The 13,855-nt window shown below is 52.8% G+C and overlaps 1 protein-coding gene across 1 annotated transcript in view; it reads right to left on the reverse strand.

Moving 5' to 3' along the window:
* LITAF (lipopolysaccharide-induced TNF factor) overlaps positions 1 to 13,396 on the reverse strand; it is a 43,884-nt gene extending 30,488 nt beyond the window's left edge. The window contains exons 1-2 of the mRNA XM_015409880.1: positions 13,366 to 13,396; positions 3,123 to 3,446 (exon numbers count right to left, since the gene is read on the reverse strand). Of these exons, the coding sequence (XP_015265366.1) occupies positions 3,123 to 3,446; positions 13,366 to 13,396 (355 nt within the window). The remainder of the gene's footprint in view (positions 1 to 3,122; positions 3,447 to 13,365) is intronic.
* Between the last annotated feature and the right edge of the window lie 459 nt (positions 13,397 to 13,855).

Below are 13,855 nucleotides of genomic sequence, written 5' to 3' on the forward strand. Positions count from 1 at the left end.
GGAGGGAGGGAGGGAGGGAGGCGGGGCTGAGAGAGCTCTGACAAAAACTGCTCTTTTTTCAGGAACAGCTCTAACAGAACTATGGCTTGTCCAAGGTCATCCAGCCAGGTGCAAGCGGAGGAGTGGGGAATCAAACCCAGTTCTCCCAGATTAGAGTCCGCGCACTGGTAGAATACTTCTGGTTTAAAAACTATTGTAATATTCAACACTGATTGCAAGAGAGTATGTACTCCAATCCAATATTTATGAAGCGTTTTACATGTCCACCACACATGATAGTATGATCCAACATGATTATTACATTTCCAACATTAGTTACTCAAGTCTTTATACATTTGAGCTAACCTATCTCGGGTTAGATGCCCCTCCAGCAACCTTTTTGGGAGAGGCAGGCAAAAACAAAAATACTGATTGTTCCGAATTTAGAGTGTGACTGTTCACAAACAACCGGGTTCAAAGGAAATCCGAGTTGAATATTGCATTTATATTCTAGTTGACTACAAACACTGTTGTGTTAGTTGCCTTGCGGCTAAAAAGTGGGGCCAAAAATATTTCCAGTTAACATCTGCGACTGTAGTGTGGTTGTGGAAGTGATTCATCGCCATCTATGACGTGGATTGCATTAAAGGGTGCTTTTATGTTTTGCTTTGTTTTTTAAAATATAAGTATCACAAAAAGTTGGATCCAGCCAGTTCCTTTCGCCCACTCTTGCCCGTTTCCCTTTCCGGCTCCAGCACACAGGTCCCGTGATTCTCTTTTGGTGGTTCAAAAGAACCTCCCATCCTCCCCCCCTTCCTTTCTCGCACACAGGACACAACCCTAACAATGCACTCGGTCCCGGAAGGTATTTGCTGTCACGGACTTCCTCCTGGACAGAGGGATATGCTTGTTTGCTCGTGGATGCTAGGAGACCGCGGGTGCCACTCCCGGCGCACCAGGATCCCCTACGGAGTTTGCACGGGCCGTACTGCTCCTGCGCTCCCCGTTTATGTCCTCCAAAGTTCTGCGGGGCATTCCGTTCAGAAACATCGACAGGCCGGCCGGCCCGAGAGCAATGGGCGCAACGCCTTCCCTTAAGGGATATGGTTCAGTGTCCTTGAACAATACGAGTACGGATCAGAAACCTGCCTCGTGCGACTCCGGGCCGCTGGAGGGGAGAGTACAGGTTGGGTCACCTGCATGTCTGGGGCGGCTGTTTTGAGTTCAAGAAGGACGGGGGGGGGGGCTGCTGGATCAGGAAAGCAGCACATAGGGGGAGACCCATAAGTATGGGGCAGTGGCTCTGGGAGACAAACCCCCCACTCAGGCCACGGAAGCGGGAGCTTGCTGGGTGACCTTGGGCCAGTCACCCACTCTTAGTCTAACCTGCCCACAGTGTCGTTGCCGTGAGCACGAAACGGAAGAGAATTACGGAAGGCTGCTTTAAGTTCCCGCTGGGGAGGGAGTCAGGGTGTACATGGAGTATTTCCGTTGATGCTCCCCACAAGCTTGTTAAGCAGCTTGAAGGCTAGCACCAGTTTGATGTAATGGTTGGGAGCGTGGACGCTAATGTGGGAGAACTGGGTTTGATTCCCCGCTCCTCCACATGCAGCCGGCTGGTGTGACCTTGGGTCAGTCACAAGCTCTGGCACAGCTGTCCTTGAAAAAGAGCAGTTTCTGTCAGAGCTCTCTCAGCCCCACCCACCTCACAGGGGGTCCCTGTTGTGGGGAGAGGAAGGGAAAGGAGTTTGCAAGCCGCTCTGAGAGTCCTTCGGGTAGTGAAGGGCGGGGTACACATCCAATCTCTTCTTCTTCTAGATGCGGGGGCCCCACTAGGCTGTGTAACCCCCCCCCACTCTACTTACAATGACATCCTCAACACAGTTGCATCCATCTAAGCCCACTGACACCCATGCACCTCAAACAGCACAACTCCACTGTGTGGTTGGTCACAATTAGGGCCCCCGCCGGGTCAGAGAAGGTTCCCAAATCCGAATGCTTTTCTTCCCGGCCTCCCCAGCTTCCAAACCAAGAGGGACCACCTGGTAGGGAAGCGCCTTTCGCACTCAGGTTCCACTTCCCCAGCCCCACCACACCGCTGTGACTCGGCCACCTCATTCGGGGCCTTTGCAAGGGGAACAGAAAATCACAGAAGCGCTTGTGGTTTGGGCGGCCAGGGCGCTGAAGAAGAGGATCTTTCCCGGAAGAGCAGCACCCTCCAACCGCACCTGGCCCACCAGAAACCGAAATCCTTTCCGGCCGGTTGCTCTGGAGGAGAACTCACTTTCTCCAGTGAGGACAGATTCAGGTGGGGTCACCGTGTGGGTCTGAAGCGGCAGAGCAAAGTTCTGAGTCCCGGGCCCCCCTTGGAGGCCGACAACATTTTACTCAACGTGTCAGCTTTCATGTGCAAAACACACTTCACGAAAGCTGACACCTTGGATAAAACTTCGTACTGCGTTTTGCACAAACTGCCTTGGCCTCAAAGGGGCCCCTGGATGAGCGAGGGATTTGGCTGCTGCATGAATCAGTTTGCTCTGGAGCCACCTCCTTCCTGAGCGAAGGCAAAAATGTGTGAGCCGGAGGCTAAAAAACTGCGAGCCGGCTCACACTAAGTCAGCTTGGAGGGAACACTGCCCTGGACTCCAGCTTGGTTCTGCTAACTTTCCCCGAGTGACTCAGGGCGCTTGCAAAATGCCTGAAGTCTCTCCCCCCCCCCCCCCCAGCCTTTCTCTTCCAGGAATTCCTCTCCCCAGCTTGCCAAGAAGGGCTGCCTGGCCCGGGGAAGCGCCCCCCCCTCCTCCTCCCCCCCGGGCCTCCAGGGATGGTTCCCTCCGAGGGGTGGGGGGTTGGGAGTGGTTCGCAGACCCCCAAACGCCCCACTTGACACTCGGCCGGGGCGAGAAGAGAAAGGCCTGGCCGGGAAGCCGCCTGATTCAGCCGGGACTCTTCCGCAGCGCTCCCCCCCCTCCCCGTTGCGGACAGGGGCGGCAGGCGCATGCAGGGAAGCGACAGGCACTCGCGCGCCGACAGGCAGGGGCAGGGACGCCGCCTTGCTGCGCCCGCGGGCACCGTCGTTGCCAGGCTCTCGCGGACCGGACGCCTCGTTTTGCCTTCGGGGGGCGGGGAGGGGGGGCTCCTACCTGCGGAGGGTGATCGGCGCTGCGCTGCCTGCTCGCTCGGCCGCCGCTCTCCGCCCAGGCCCGCCCGGAGACTCGCCGCCGCCGCCGCCCAGCCCGCCCCTTCCTGGGAGGAGACCCGGCCTTCGCACGGGGCCAAGAAGAAGAAGGCGCCTCCTCCCGCCTTGCTCCCGAGGAGCCGCGGCTGGCTGGCTGGCTGGCTGGCCTGGCTCCCCTCGGCAGAAAGGGCCCAGCCCGGCTGCTGCGCTGGCCTCGCTCGGACGCGCAGACCCCCGTTCACACGTGGCGGCGGCGGCGGCGGGTCACCGAACAGGGACAGGCGCCCCTCTGCCCGCAAGAGGACACGCGCCCTCCTTCAGCACTGCCCCCCGGGGGGGGGGTTTAAAACACACACGTGTCCACCGACGGGAGGGAGAAGACAGCGCGTCCAGCCGCACGTGTGAATGCGGCCCGGGGCCCTCCTCGCACGGCGCAGGGAGGGCCTCTTCTCTTCGGGGCAAACCTCCCCCGGGGGGCTCTGATATCTCGAATTGGGCACACTTGGGGGGGGGGGGGGTAAAAAAAAATCTCGAATTGGGGACCCTTGGGGGGGGGGGGGCGTCGGCTGGCCTCAGGCACTTGGGCCTGTTTAGGATGGGGCTAGAGATGTAAAATTTCCGGAAATTAGTTTTTTTCAGGGGGAAACGGAAATTTTCGGAAAAATTGAAAAAATGCTACATTAGCATTTCTTTTGTCTTTTCTAGATTGAAAGTCATTCTGTTACTTTAGGAACATAAAATATGACTATGGACATTTTTACTTGGCATGAAATTATCACAACTAGCATATAAAACATATAGTGTATCCAAACAATTATTACAAACAGAATACCCACCCACATGCAAAATCAGAACTGAAACCTTTTTCTTTTCTTGTGACAATAGCACCTCCTAAAGGAAGAAATGCATCTTGTTCTTGCATTGGAGAGTTCAGTTTGTAACCTAGGACTTGCTTGGCCTCAGTGCACAGAAATTAGATCAATATACACACACACACACAGAGAGAGAGAGAATATTTGAACACCTTGTCTTAAAATATTTTATTCATCATGTTAAAATAAAATGTTCCATAATCAATTTTTTTTCTTTTCTTTTTCCAGTTTTTCAGAAAAAAAACAAAAAAAGGCTTCAGGAATAAAACGGGGGGAAACCGGGTTTTTTCCGGGCCTTCACATCTCTAGATGGGGCTCCACGTTGCCTTCTGACCTTGGCTGTTGGGGGAGGGAGGAGCTCCGCGTTTCCCAAGGAAGCAAGGAATGTGGGGCGAGGGGGGCTACTTGTTTGGAGCCCCCTCGCAGCCCGATCCCTCCCGCGCGCGCACAGTAGTTGGTCCCCTTTCGTGCAATGCGGGTTTTCTCCCCGACCTGTGCCCGACTGGGCCGAGCAGGATTCGGGATCGCACGGACACAGCAACCATACTGTAGTTTCCCAAAATTAAAAATCATGAGTCGGACCCTACATCTCACATGCTCCAGCACACGGCCTGTGGATGGAAATCCAGATGCCCCCCACCTCTTCTCCCCCACCCCGAGGGTCCAGAAAGGGGAGACCCGGCCAATTCTCGCTGTCTCCATCTGGCATCCCAAAACCGGCTGCTGCTTCCTGCCTCTGGGGCAGGATGTCTGAGTGGGAGGAGGCCTGACCCCTTGGGTAGCTGATATAGAAAAAGAGAAGAGATCGGATGTATACCCCATGGCCCTTCACTACCGAAAGCTGTCTCAGAGCGGCTCACAATCTCCTTTCCCTCCCCCTCCCCACAACAGACACCCTGTGAGGGAGGCAGCGCTGAGAGAGCTCTTGACAGAAACTGCTCTTTTTCCAAGAACAGCTCTTATCAGAACTACAGCTTGCCCAAGGTCATCCAGCAGCTGCAGGTGGGGGCGTGGGGAATCAAACCCGGTTCTCCCAGATTAGAGTCCGCGCACTTAACCACGACACCAAACTGTCAGATATAAATTTAAAAAAACCCAAACTAGACACTTATTAAATACTTTTATAACAATTTTCTTTAAAAACTATTTTATGAATGCGTATGTAATTATATATTACTGCGGAATTATATATTACTGTATTTATAAAATAGCTTCTAAAGAAAATCATTTTCTTTAATGTATTTAATCTGCATTTAATAAGTCGATGGTTTGTTTACTTTGGTGTTTTTTGTATTTATGTCAACTTCCACCGCAAAAGTCCCCTTTTCCTGTTTGTAATCTTCAGGCTGTCACAATTAGACTCATAGAACCATAGAGTTGGGAGGGACCTTCAGGGTCATCTAGTCCAACCCCATGCACAATGCAGGAAATCCACAAATGCCTCCCCCTTCCACACCTCCCAGTGACCGCTGCTCCATGCTCAGAAGATGACAACAAAGAACCTCCAGGATCTTAAAGGTGCCTGGCCAAATGGGCCTGAAGGAAAATGGCTGCCTGACCCCAAACTGGCGGTCAGCATTTCCCTGGGCGTGTCAGAAAGGGCCACGAGAACTCAGCGCTGAGGCAACCCTTCCTGCCCTCCCTTCTCGTGATCTGCCTAGAATAATCTCCAGACGAGCATGGCCAGTTCCCCTGGAGAAAATGGCTGCTTCGGAGGGTGGAGTCTATGGCCGTAGACCCTGATGAGCCCCCACCCCAAGCCCCGACCTCCTCAGGCTTCACACACACCCCAAATCCCCAATTGCTTCCCAACCTGGAGCTGACAGAGCTAGTTTTAGCAGCACCCTCCAGCCATGCTCTGGGACTGTGTGCTTTACTGAGCAGTGCTGACTCTTTGTGGGAGGCGGCAGGGGACCCAAGAGCAGCTCTGGCCCTTGCCCAAAGGAACAGGATATGCCACCCTGCGGGCACTTCCTGCCAGGCCCAGCGGCACCCTCCGCCTATCCTGTGACTTTTGCAAGCGGCAGCTGGCGCACAACCCGAGGGCGGGAGTCGTGGGCCCACAGAGTCCCCAGCACACCGTCTCCCTGCCCGGTGACAAGCATCCGCAGCAGCCTTTAGAGGCGTCCGGCCAGTTCGGCCTCCACCAGTTTCACGAAGGCACATTGTTTGGTCAGCTCATTGGCTTGCCTCGTGGAAGCTAGAGCCAGTCGGTCAGCCGTGTTGGTCTGAAGCAGTAGAACAAATTTAGAGTCCGGTGGGGGCCCCTTGAAGAAGAAGAAGAAGAGAGAAGAAGAGACTGGATTCGTACCCCATGGCCCTTCACTACCCAGAGGAGTCTCAGAGCGGCTTACAAACTCCTTTCCCTTCCCCTCCCCACCACAGACACCCTGTGAGGTGGGTGGGGCTGAGAGAGCTCTGACAGGAACTGCTCTTTTTCAAGGACAGCTCTTTTCAGAACTACGGCTTGCCCAAGGCCATCCAGCAGCTGCGAGTGGAGGAGGAGTGGGGAAATCAAACCCGGTTCTCCCAGATTAGAGTCCGCGCACTTAACCACTACACCAAACTGGCAGGATGAACAGCAAATTGTCATGTAACCTGATGAAGATGTTTTAAGTCAATGGGAAAACAGAACTAAATAACAAGCTAAGGTTTATGGGTTCAACAGTGCCGCATGACGGAGTGAGCTACCGTCTCTAGTTCCAGCTCCTGCCAACCTAGCAGTTCGAAAGCAAGAAATTGCAAGTAGATAAATAGGTACCACTTCGGTGGGAAGGGAACAGCGTTCTGTGCGCCTTGGTGTTTAGTCATGCCGGTCACATGACCACGGAAACGTCTTCGGACAGCGCTGGCTCTTCGGCTTTGAAACGGAGATGAGCACCGCAACCCTAGCAAGGGAACCTTTACCTTTAAGGTTTATGGGTTCAACAGTTGTAAAGCAATAAATATGTCCAAATGAGTCTGAGACTCTCCATTCACTCCTCTCAGGCATGGAGTCAGTTAACAGCATTTTAACTTTCTTTTTCAAGGTGAGAGCAGTGGTAGGTCAGCCAAACCTTCCAATATTCCTTGTATTACATTCAGTATTCTAATATACCATTCTGTGAATCCCCAGTGGGGAAGGGAAAGCAGGATATAAAGAAACAAGTGCAAACGCAAGAGAAGAGTTTGGATTTATACCCCATGGCCCTTCACTACCCGAAGGAGTCTCAGAGCGGCTTTCAATCTCCTTTCCCTTCCCCTCCCCACAACAGGCACCCTGTGAGGTAGGCGGGGCTGAGAGAGCTCTTTTGAGGACTGCTCCTGAGAGAACAGCTCTGAGAGAACTTGTGACTGGCCCAAGGTCACACCAGCAGCTGCACGTGGAGGAGTGGGGACTCAAACCTGTTCTCCCAGATTAAAGTCCACACTCCTAACCACTACACCAAACTGGCTCTCAAATATGCCCTCATTCGTGGAGCCCGGAGTGCTCTCCGCTTAATTTATTCCAACGTGACATTTCATTTGGCCCCGAGAGACGCAGAATTCACCACTGGTTCCATCTCTGGCATGCCACCAGCAACCAGAGGGGCAGAAATCTTTGCTGCGCCCAAACAACAGGTTGAGGCATGGCATCTCTCCCACCCCTCTGAGCGATTGTTCTGGAACAATCCTTGCGTTTGTAGCTCTGTTCCTGCCGGCGTATAGCAGCAGGGGAGAGACTGGGTACCCTTTGTGACTGCGAAGAGCTCTGTTCCTTGCGTTGCGAGTCTGTGCGTGTGGGAGGGTGTACATGTGTCAGATTGTGAGACAAATAGCAATGGGACCCAGCACCCCCCCCTTTGCAATTTAGAGGCGCCGCCTCGGAAGCCACGCAGAAGCATCCGTGTCTTGTGGACTCCGCTGCAGTGGCCAGGGCGGTGGCTTGCCCCAAATGCTCCAGCCGGACGCAAAAAAAACCTCCATCTCTGCTTCGACCAGTGGGGCTCAAGTAGATCGGGATTGGCTCCTTAGCCGATCAAGAACCACGAGGGTAAGAAAGAAGCCTGATAAAGGGTCAATTTAAAAAACCCAGCTAAAACTTACAATATACAGAAATACATGCATTTATTAGAAAGACAATTAAGAACATGTACGGCCCCAAGGAAAGCCTGGTTAAAAAAGTTCAAGCAGCCTGAACACAAGGGCCAAGAGACGTGACCTGACACGTTTCCGCCCTATTGGGGGCCTTCTTCAGAGGTCAAAAAAAAAAAAGCCATCTGATATTATGTTGAACATCCAGAGCACTCTAGTCAATAATTGCTAAGAATGTTTTTGTATTGTGGGATTTATAAATGTTTTTAAATTTGTTTTATATTGGCGTTTGCCACTTGTAAGCTGCCCTGAGCCCGCATTGCGGGGAGGGCGGGGTATAAATCGAATTAAATAAATAAATAAATAAATAAACATTATTGAGGTGGTTGTTGTTCAGTCGCACAGTCGAGTCCAACTCTTCGCGACCCCATGGACCACATCACGCCAGGCCCTCCTGTCTTCCGCCGTCCTCCGGAGTTTGCTCAATTTCATGTCCGTTTCCTCGATAACCCTGTCTAACCATCTCATCCTTGGCCGTCCCCGCCTTCTTTGACCTTCAGTCTTTCTCAGCATCAGGGTCTTCTCCAGGGAGTGCTCCCTTCTCATGTGGTGGCCAAAGTATTTGAGCTTCAGCTTCAGTATCTGGCCTTCCAGGGAACAGTCAAGGTTGATTTCTTTTAGGATTGACTGATTTGATCTCCTTGCAGTCCAAGGGACTCTCAAGAGTCTTCTCCAGCACCAGAATTCAAAAGCGTCTATTCTTTGGCGCTTGACCTTCCTTATAGTCCAACTCTTCGTGACCCCATATTGGACCACATCACGCCAGGCCCTCCTGTCTTCCGTCGTGCTCAAGAGTTTGATAATTTCATGTTTGTTGCCTCGATAACACTGCCTAACCATCTCATCCTTGGCCACTGATGGACCTCTGCTCCATATGCTTATCTAATTCCCCTTTGAAGCCGTCAGTCAACCCTAAAAGAAATCAACCCTGACTGTTCCCTGGAAGGCCAGATAATGAAACTGAAGCTCAAATACTTTGGCCACCCAATGAGAAGGGAGCCCTCACTGGAGAAGACCCTGATGCTGGGAAAGATTGAAGGTCAGAGAAGACGGGGACGGCAAAGGATGAGGTTAGAACGGATAAAAGGAAGTACTTCTTCACCCAAAGAGTGATTAACACTTGGAATTCACTGCCACAGGAAGTGGTGGCGGCTACAAGCATGGACGGCTTCAAGAGGGAATTAGATAAGTATATGGAGCAGAGGTCCATCAGTGGCTATTAGCCACAAGGTCTAGGTAGGGACTCTGGGGCAAGTGATGCTCTGTCTTCTTGCTGCTTGGGGGGGGGGTCAACAGTGGGAGGGCTTCTAATGTCCTGGCCCCGCTGGTGGACCTCCTGATGGCACTGGTATTTCTGGCCACTGTGTTGGACAGGATGGGCCTTTGGCCTGATCCAACATTGGCGTCTCTTATGTTCTTATGAGATGGTTAATCAGTGTCATAGATGCAACGAACATAAAATTGAGCAAACTTCAGAGGACAGCGGAAGACAGAAAGGCCTGGCGGGATCTGGTCCATGGGGTCGCAAAGAGTCGGACTCGAATGTGTGACTGAACAACAAAAAACTGGGAACCCAAAGCGACTGATGTGGGGCTCCTAGTCTCTGTTTTACCTTCACAACAGCCCTGCGAGGGAGGTGAGGCTGACAGTGTGTGGCTGGCCTAAGGCCCTCAAGCAAGGTTTCCTTGGCAGAGTGGGGATTCGAACCTGAGATCTCCCAAATCCTAGTATAACACTCCAACCACCACACCGACCAGCAGGCTTAGGTAAAGGTAAAGGTATCCCCTGCTCTAAAGCCAGTCGAATCCGACTCTATGGGGTGGTACTCATCTCAATTTCCAAGCCAAAGAGCCAACACTGTCTGAAGATGTTTCCGTGGTCATGTGGCCGCCATGACTAGATGCCGAGGTGCACGGAATGCTGTTACCTTGCGGTATCTATTTATCTACTTGCAATTTCTTGCTTTTGAATGCTAGGTTGGCAGGAGCTGGGGCCGGAGACGGGGGCTCACTCCATCACGTGGCACTCGGGTCTCGAACTGCTGAACAACAGACCTTCCAGTCTGCAGCTCAGCATCTTAACCACTTGAGCCACTGCAGCCAGCAGGCTTAGGCTAAGCGAAATTGGATACCATGTGGGGCGGGGGCTTTATCTCAAGGGGAGGGCCTTTGGTCTCCTCCGGGGTTGGGGGGGTGGTCTTTCCCAAAGTTGCAAGGTATGCAGTAATCTCTTCCCCGACTGTACCTGCAACAGTACCACGATTCTTCTCAAATTCCTACATTCCATCTGCGGAATCCCGAACCGCGTAACAGGAGTAGCCCTCCGAGCTGAATTGGGACAACCAATCTTGATGCTTCGGCCTGGTTGAAGGCTTCCCCCCTTGAAATTAAAGTTACGCACGCCGATATCCAAGAGGGCTCCCTTGTCTTAGAGGGGACTCTTGTGTTTCCCCTGGGGATAGACTTGACGAGCAACGGCTACGGCTCCTCACTCCTTACTAGATTCCCTTTTTGCAGGCGCCAGCCATAAGAACGAGTAAGAAACGCCTACTTAAGTGTGATTATAACACAATAATCTGTAAAGCACAACATGTTTGCTCTACTCAGGCCCCGGTCACATGGGCCGGATATCGCCGGGGGGAGGCATGGCTAATTGTCCGGTGCAGTTCGATCCAAGATTACGCAATCAGACACACCGGCGGCACACCATGAGTCCGTCCCTCCGCACCGGCGGGTAAACGAGGGTGGCGATCACACGCCGATCCTGCAGCGTGGCAAAGAAGCGGCACGGCGCGATCACACCAGCAATGGCTAGGCGCCGCTGCCGTGACAAACGGGGTCATATTTTTTTTTAAGCCGAAATGGCACTTTCACTTTCCTCTTTGTGTGCATGCACCGTTGGGTGCTTGTGCGCATCTTGTGGAGACTTGGGGGGGGGGAACCTGTTTGTGAAGGGACATGGACGGGCGCCGGATGCCACCACCGGAAACGTGATCAGACGCCAGCCCTTGCCTCGTGGTTTCCGGAAACTAGTACCTCGGAGGTACTAGTTTTTACCTCCGCATCTTCGGCAGGAAGCCTCGGGTTCGCCACGGGAGCTCTACGCTTCCCAGATGTTGCGGTGTGATCGCGCCCGGAAAATCCGCCTATCTTCCGTCTCTGTAGCGTAGCTAATGCTCTGTGTGACCACAGCCTCAGTTTGTTGGTGTTCTTCCACCCGGAAGACTTCCCGTTTACTGCTCATATTTGACTATTCCTTGCTGTAGGCGTGCCTTGATATTGGCCTGCCTTAATGGCTGACCATCTAGAGTTCTGCAAGGGAGGTATCCTAAGGTACCGGACTCTGATAGATTCAGGTGGGTTGCTGTATTGGGCTGAAGCGACAGAACAAGGTTTGTAGTCCGGTGGCATCTTTAGGACCCACAAAGTTTAATTCTGGGTTTAAACTTCCATGTGCACGCACACTTCTTCACACAAAATACACATGAGCAGGGGTCATTTCGTAGAAAAGGAGGTGCAGGAGCTCATTTGCATAACTCATTAGCATAACTTATTTGCATAGGCCACACCCCCTGACATCACCGGAAGTGTGTCAGAAGGCAACACCCACCGCTCAGGCTCCACTGGACTGTTTTGGATTGCTAGCTATCGGGGGGGGGGACGTGCAGATCTGTCCTCGTAGAGGAGGGAGAGCGTGGACCTGAATAAAACTTGGTCTTAAAGGTGCCACTGGACTGTTTTGGACCGGGGGGGCCTGGGGGGGCTCTGCAGCTTACCTGGCTGCTTCTTGCTCTGACTGAGGGCTGCTGGGAGCAGGGGGTGGGGCTTGTTGCATGTGCCCGCCCCCTGGGCTCTTTACTGCCGGAGCTCCGCTCCTGTGCGCTCCTGCAGGAAATGACCCCTGCACATGAGAGCTTATACCCAGAATTAAACTTTTTTGGTCTTAAAGGTGCCACTGGACTCAAACTTTGTGCTATACTCTGACAGAGTATGCAACAGAGATGCCCTGTATCACGTGACCTTTGGATGCAATTACTTAGAAATCTTTTGCTCCAAAACATAGATCATTTGGAGATATCTTTCATTAGAAAATAAATTCCTCTTTTAGCTTTGAAATTTTATGCATCTGCGATAGATTTTCGCAGCTGTTTGGGGTCTAGCTTTTTCTATATTTTGGTAATCTACTTAGAACTAATAAGTTAAGCAGCAGTATGAGGTTGATAGAAAATGCTGTATATAGCACACCATTCCATAAATAATTTTGCTTGTTCCTCCTTCTATCTTCCCCTTTTGTTTCATGCAGCCTGCGCATACTCTGTGCAGCATTTCAGGGAGGCAGTTGCCCCCCAAAGCGCTGTTCTGATAGACATGTTTCTTTTGTGCCGACTTCTCTCCCGCAACCAGCTGGCACCCCCTGACCCATTTTCTCCCTTTGCGGCGTCTCCCTGCAGAGCGCTCAAAATTCGGCGTCTCTTTTTTGAGCTGGACCCTTGACCAGACAGGCCTCGAGCCCATCCCAGGAAGGCTGTTCCCAGGCAGGGGTGGAAACAAGAACTGCTGGGAGCATCGATGGCCCTCCTCCCCGCATCAGTCCTGCGAAAATCGGTTGCCGACCACTGCCTGAAGAACCGGAACGATCTCCTAGCAGGGGGAGAGGCAAGCCAAGGAGGAAATCGATGCCTCCGCCACGAGCGGGCATCTGAGCATCCCGAGGCGCTCGTTAATCACTTCTCCCACGAGATGACGCTCAGCGCCTTTGCAGATGCACGGCTTCAAAGAAGGGAGCGCTGACTCACGGAAGCTCAGGCCCTGCCGCACATTTTGTTAAGTCTTTAAGGTGCTGCGGCTTCAAAGAGGACTGACTGTACACACACACACAAACACGCATAACCCAAATGCACATGCGCAGAGCCTCTGGAGTCATTAGGAATATGAAGTGTTACCTTCGGAGCCAGGCAGGCAGGTGAGCGATAGCGGGAGGCCCTAAAGAATTCAGTCTCCCCCTTTGCCGCTTAACTTCCGCCGAGCGCAAGAGCCAGGCCCCGGCGTGGATGCTTTCATGCCGAGCAACATAATTGAACAAGATGGTGGCGGAATAAAAGGAGATGTCATTTAAGGGTGTGTGTGTGTGTGTGTGTGTGTGTGTGATGTGACCGGCTGAGAGCCGTGGGCAGGCGACAAACAAAAAAGGACGTTCTGGCTCGACATGAATCATTTCATTTACCGTTTTGGTAGCGCCGCCTGAGACCAGGCATGGTGCGGGGGGAGCGGGATTTCCCTGTAGATTGCCAACATTCTCCTTTGGCAGGTGGGAAACGATGAAGAGCCAGGGGGGGGGGCAGGCCTGTCGCTACGGTGGGGCCTCTCGGGGCCCAGCCTCCCAACTTACTCTCAAGGTCCCACAACTTCCTGCCCAGCCCAGGGGGCCCCCTCAAAATCCTTATGAGCTATTGGAAGACATCAGGGTCCTGTGGGACCTTTGACAGTTCCGCAGGGCCTGCAAGACGGAGCTCTTCCGCCAGGCCTTCGACGAGGGAGCCGCATCACACAACCACGGCCCCGGCCCCGATATTAACACCTACATCAACATCAACAGCTGAGATAACCCAGACCACGATGGGAACTGCCTGCCTGTTTGCTGGATGCTGCTCATGCCTGGCCGCCGCGTATGAACTGTTTTTAGCACTAGCAATTTGTAATGTTTTATATTTATA

This window comes from Gekko japonicus, unplaced genomic scaffold, assembly GCF_001447785.1.
Source record: "Gekko japonicus isolate JY-2015 unplaced genomic scaffold, Gekko_japonicus_V1.1 scaffold78, whole genome shotgun sequence".
Classification (NCBI taxonomy): Eukaryota; Metazoa; Chordata; class Lepidosauria; order Squamata; family Gekkonidae; genus Gekko; species Gekko japonicus.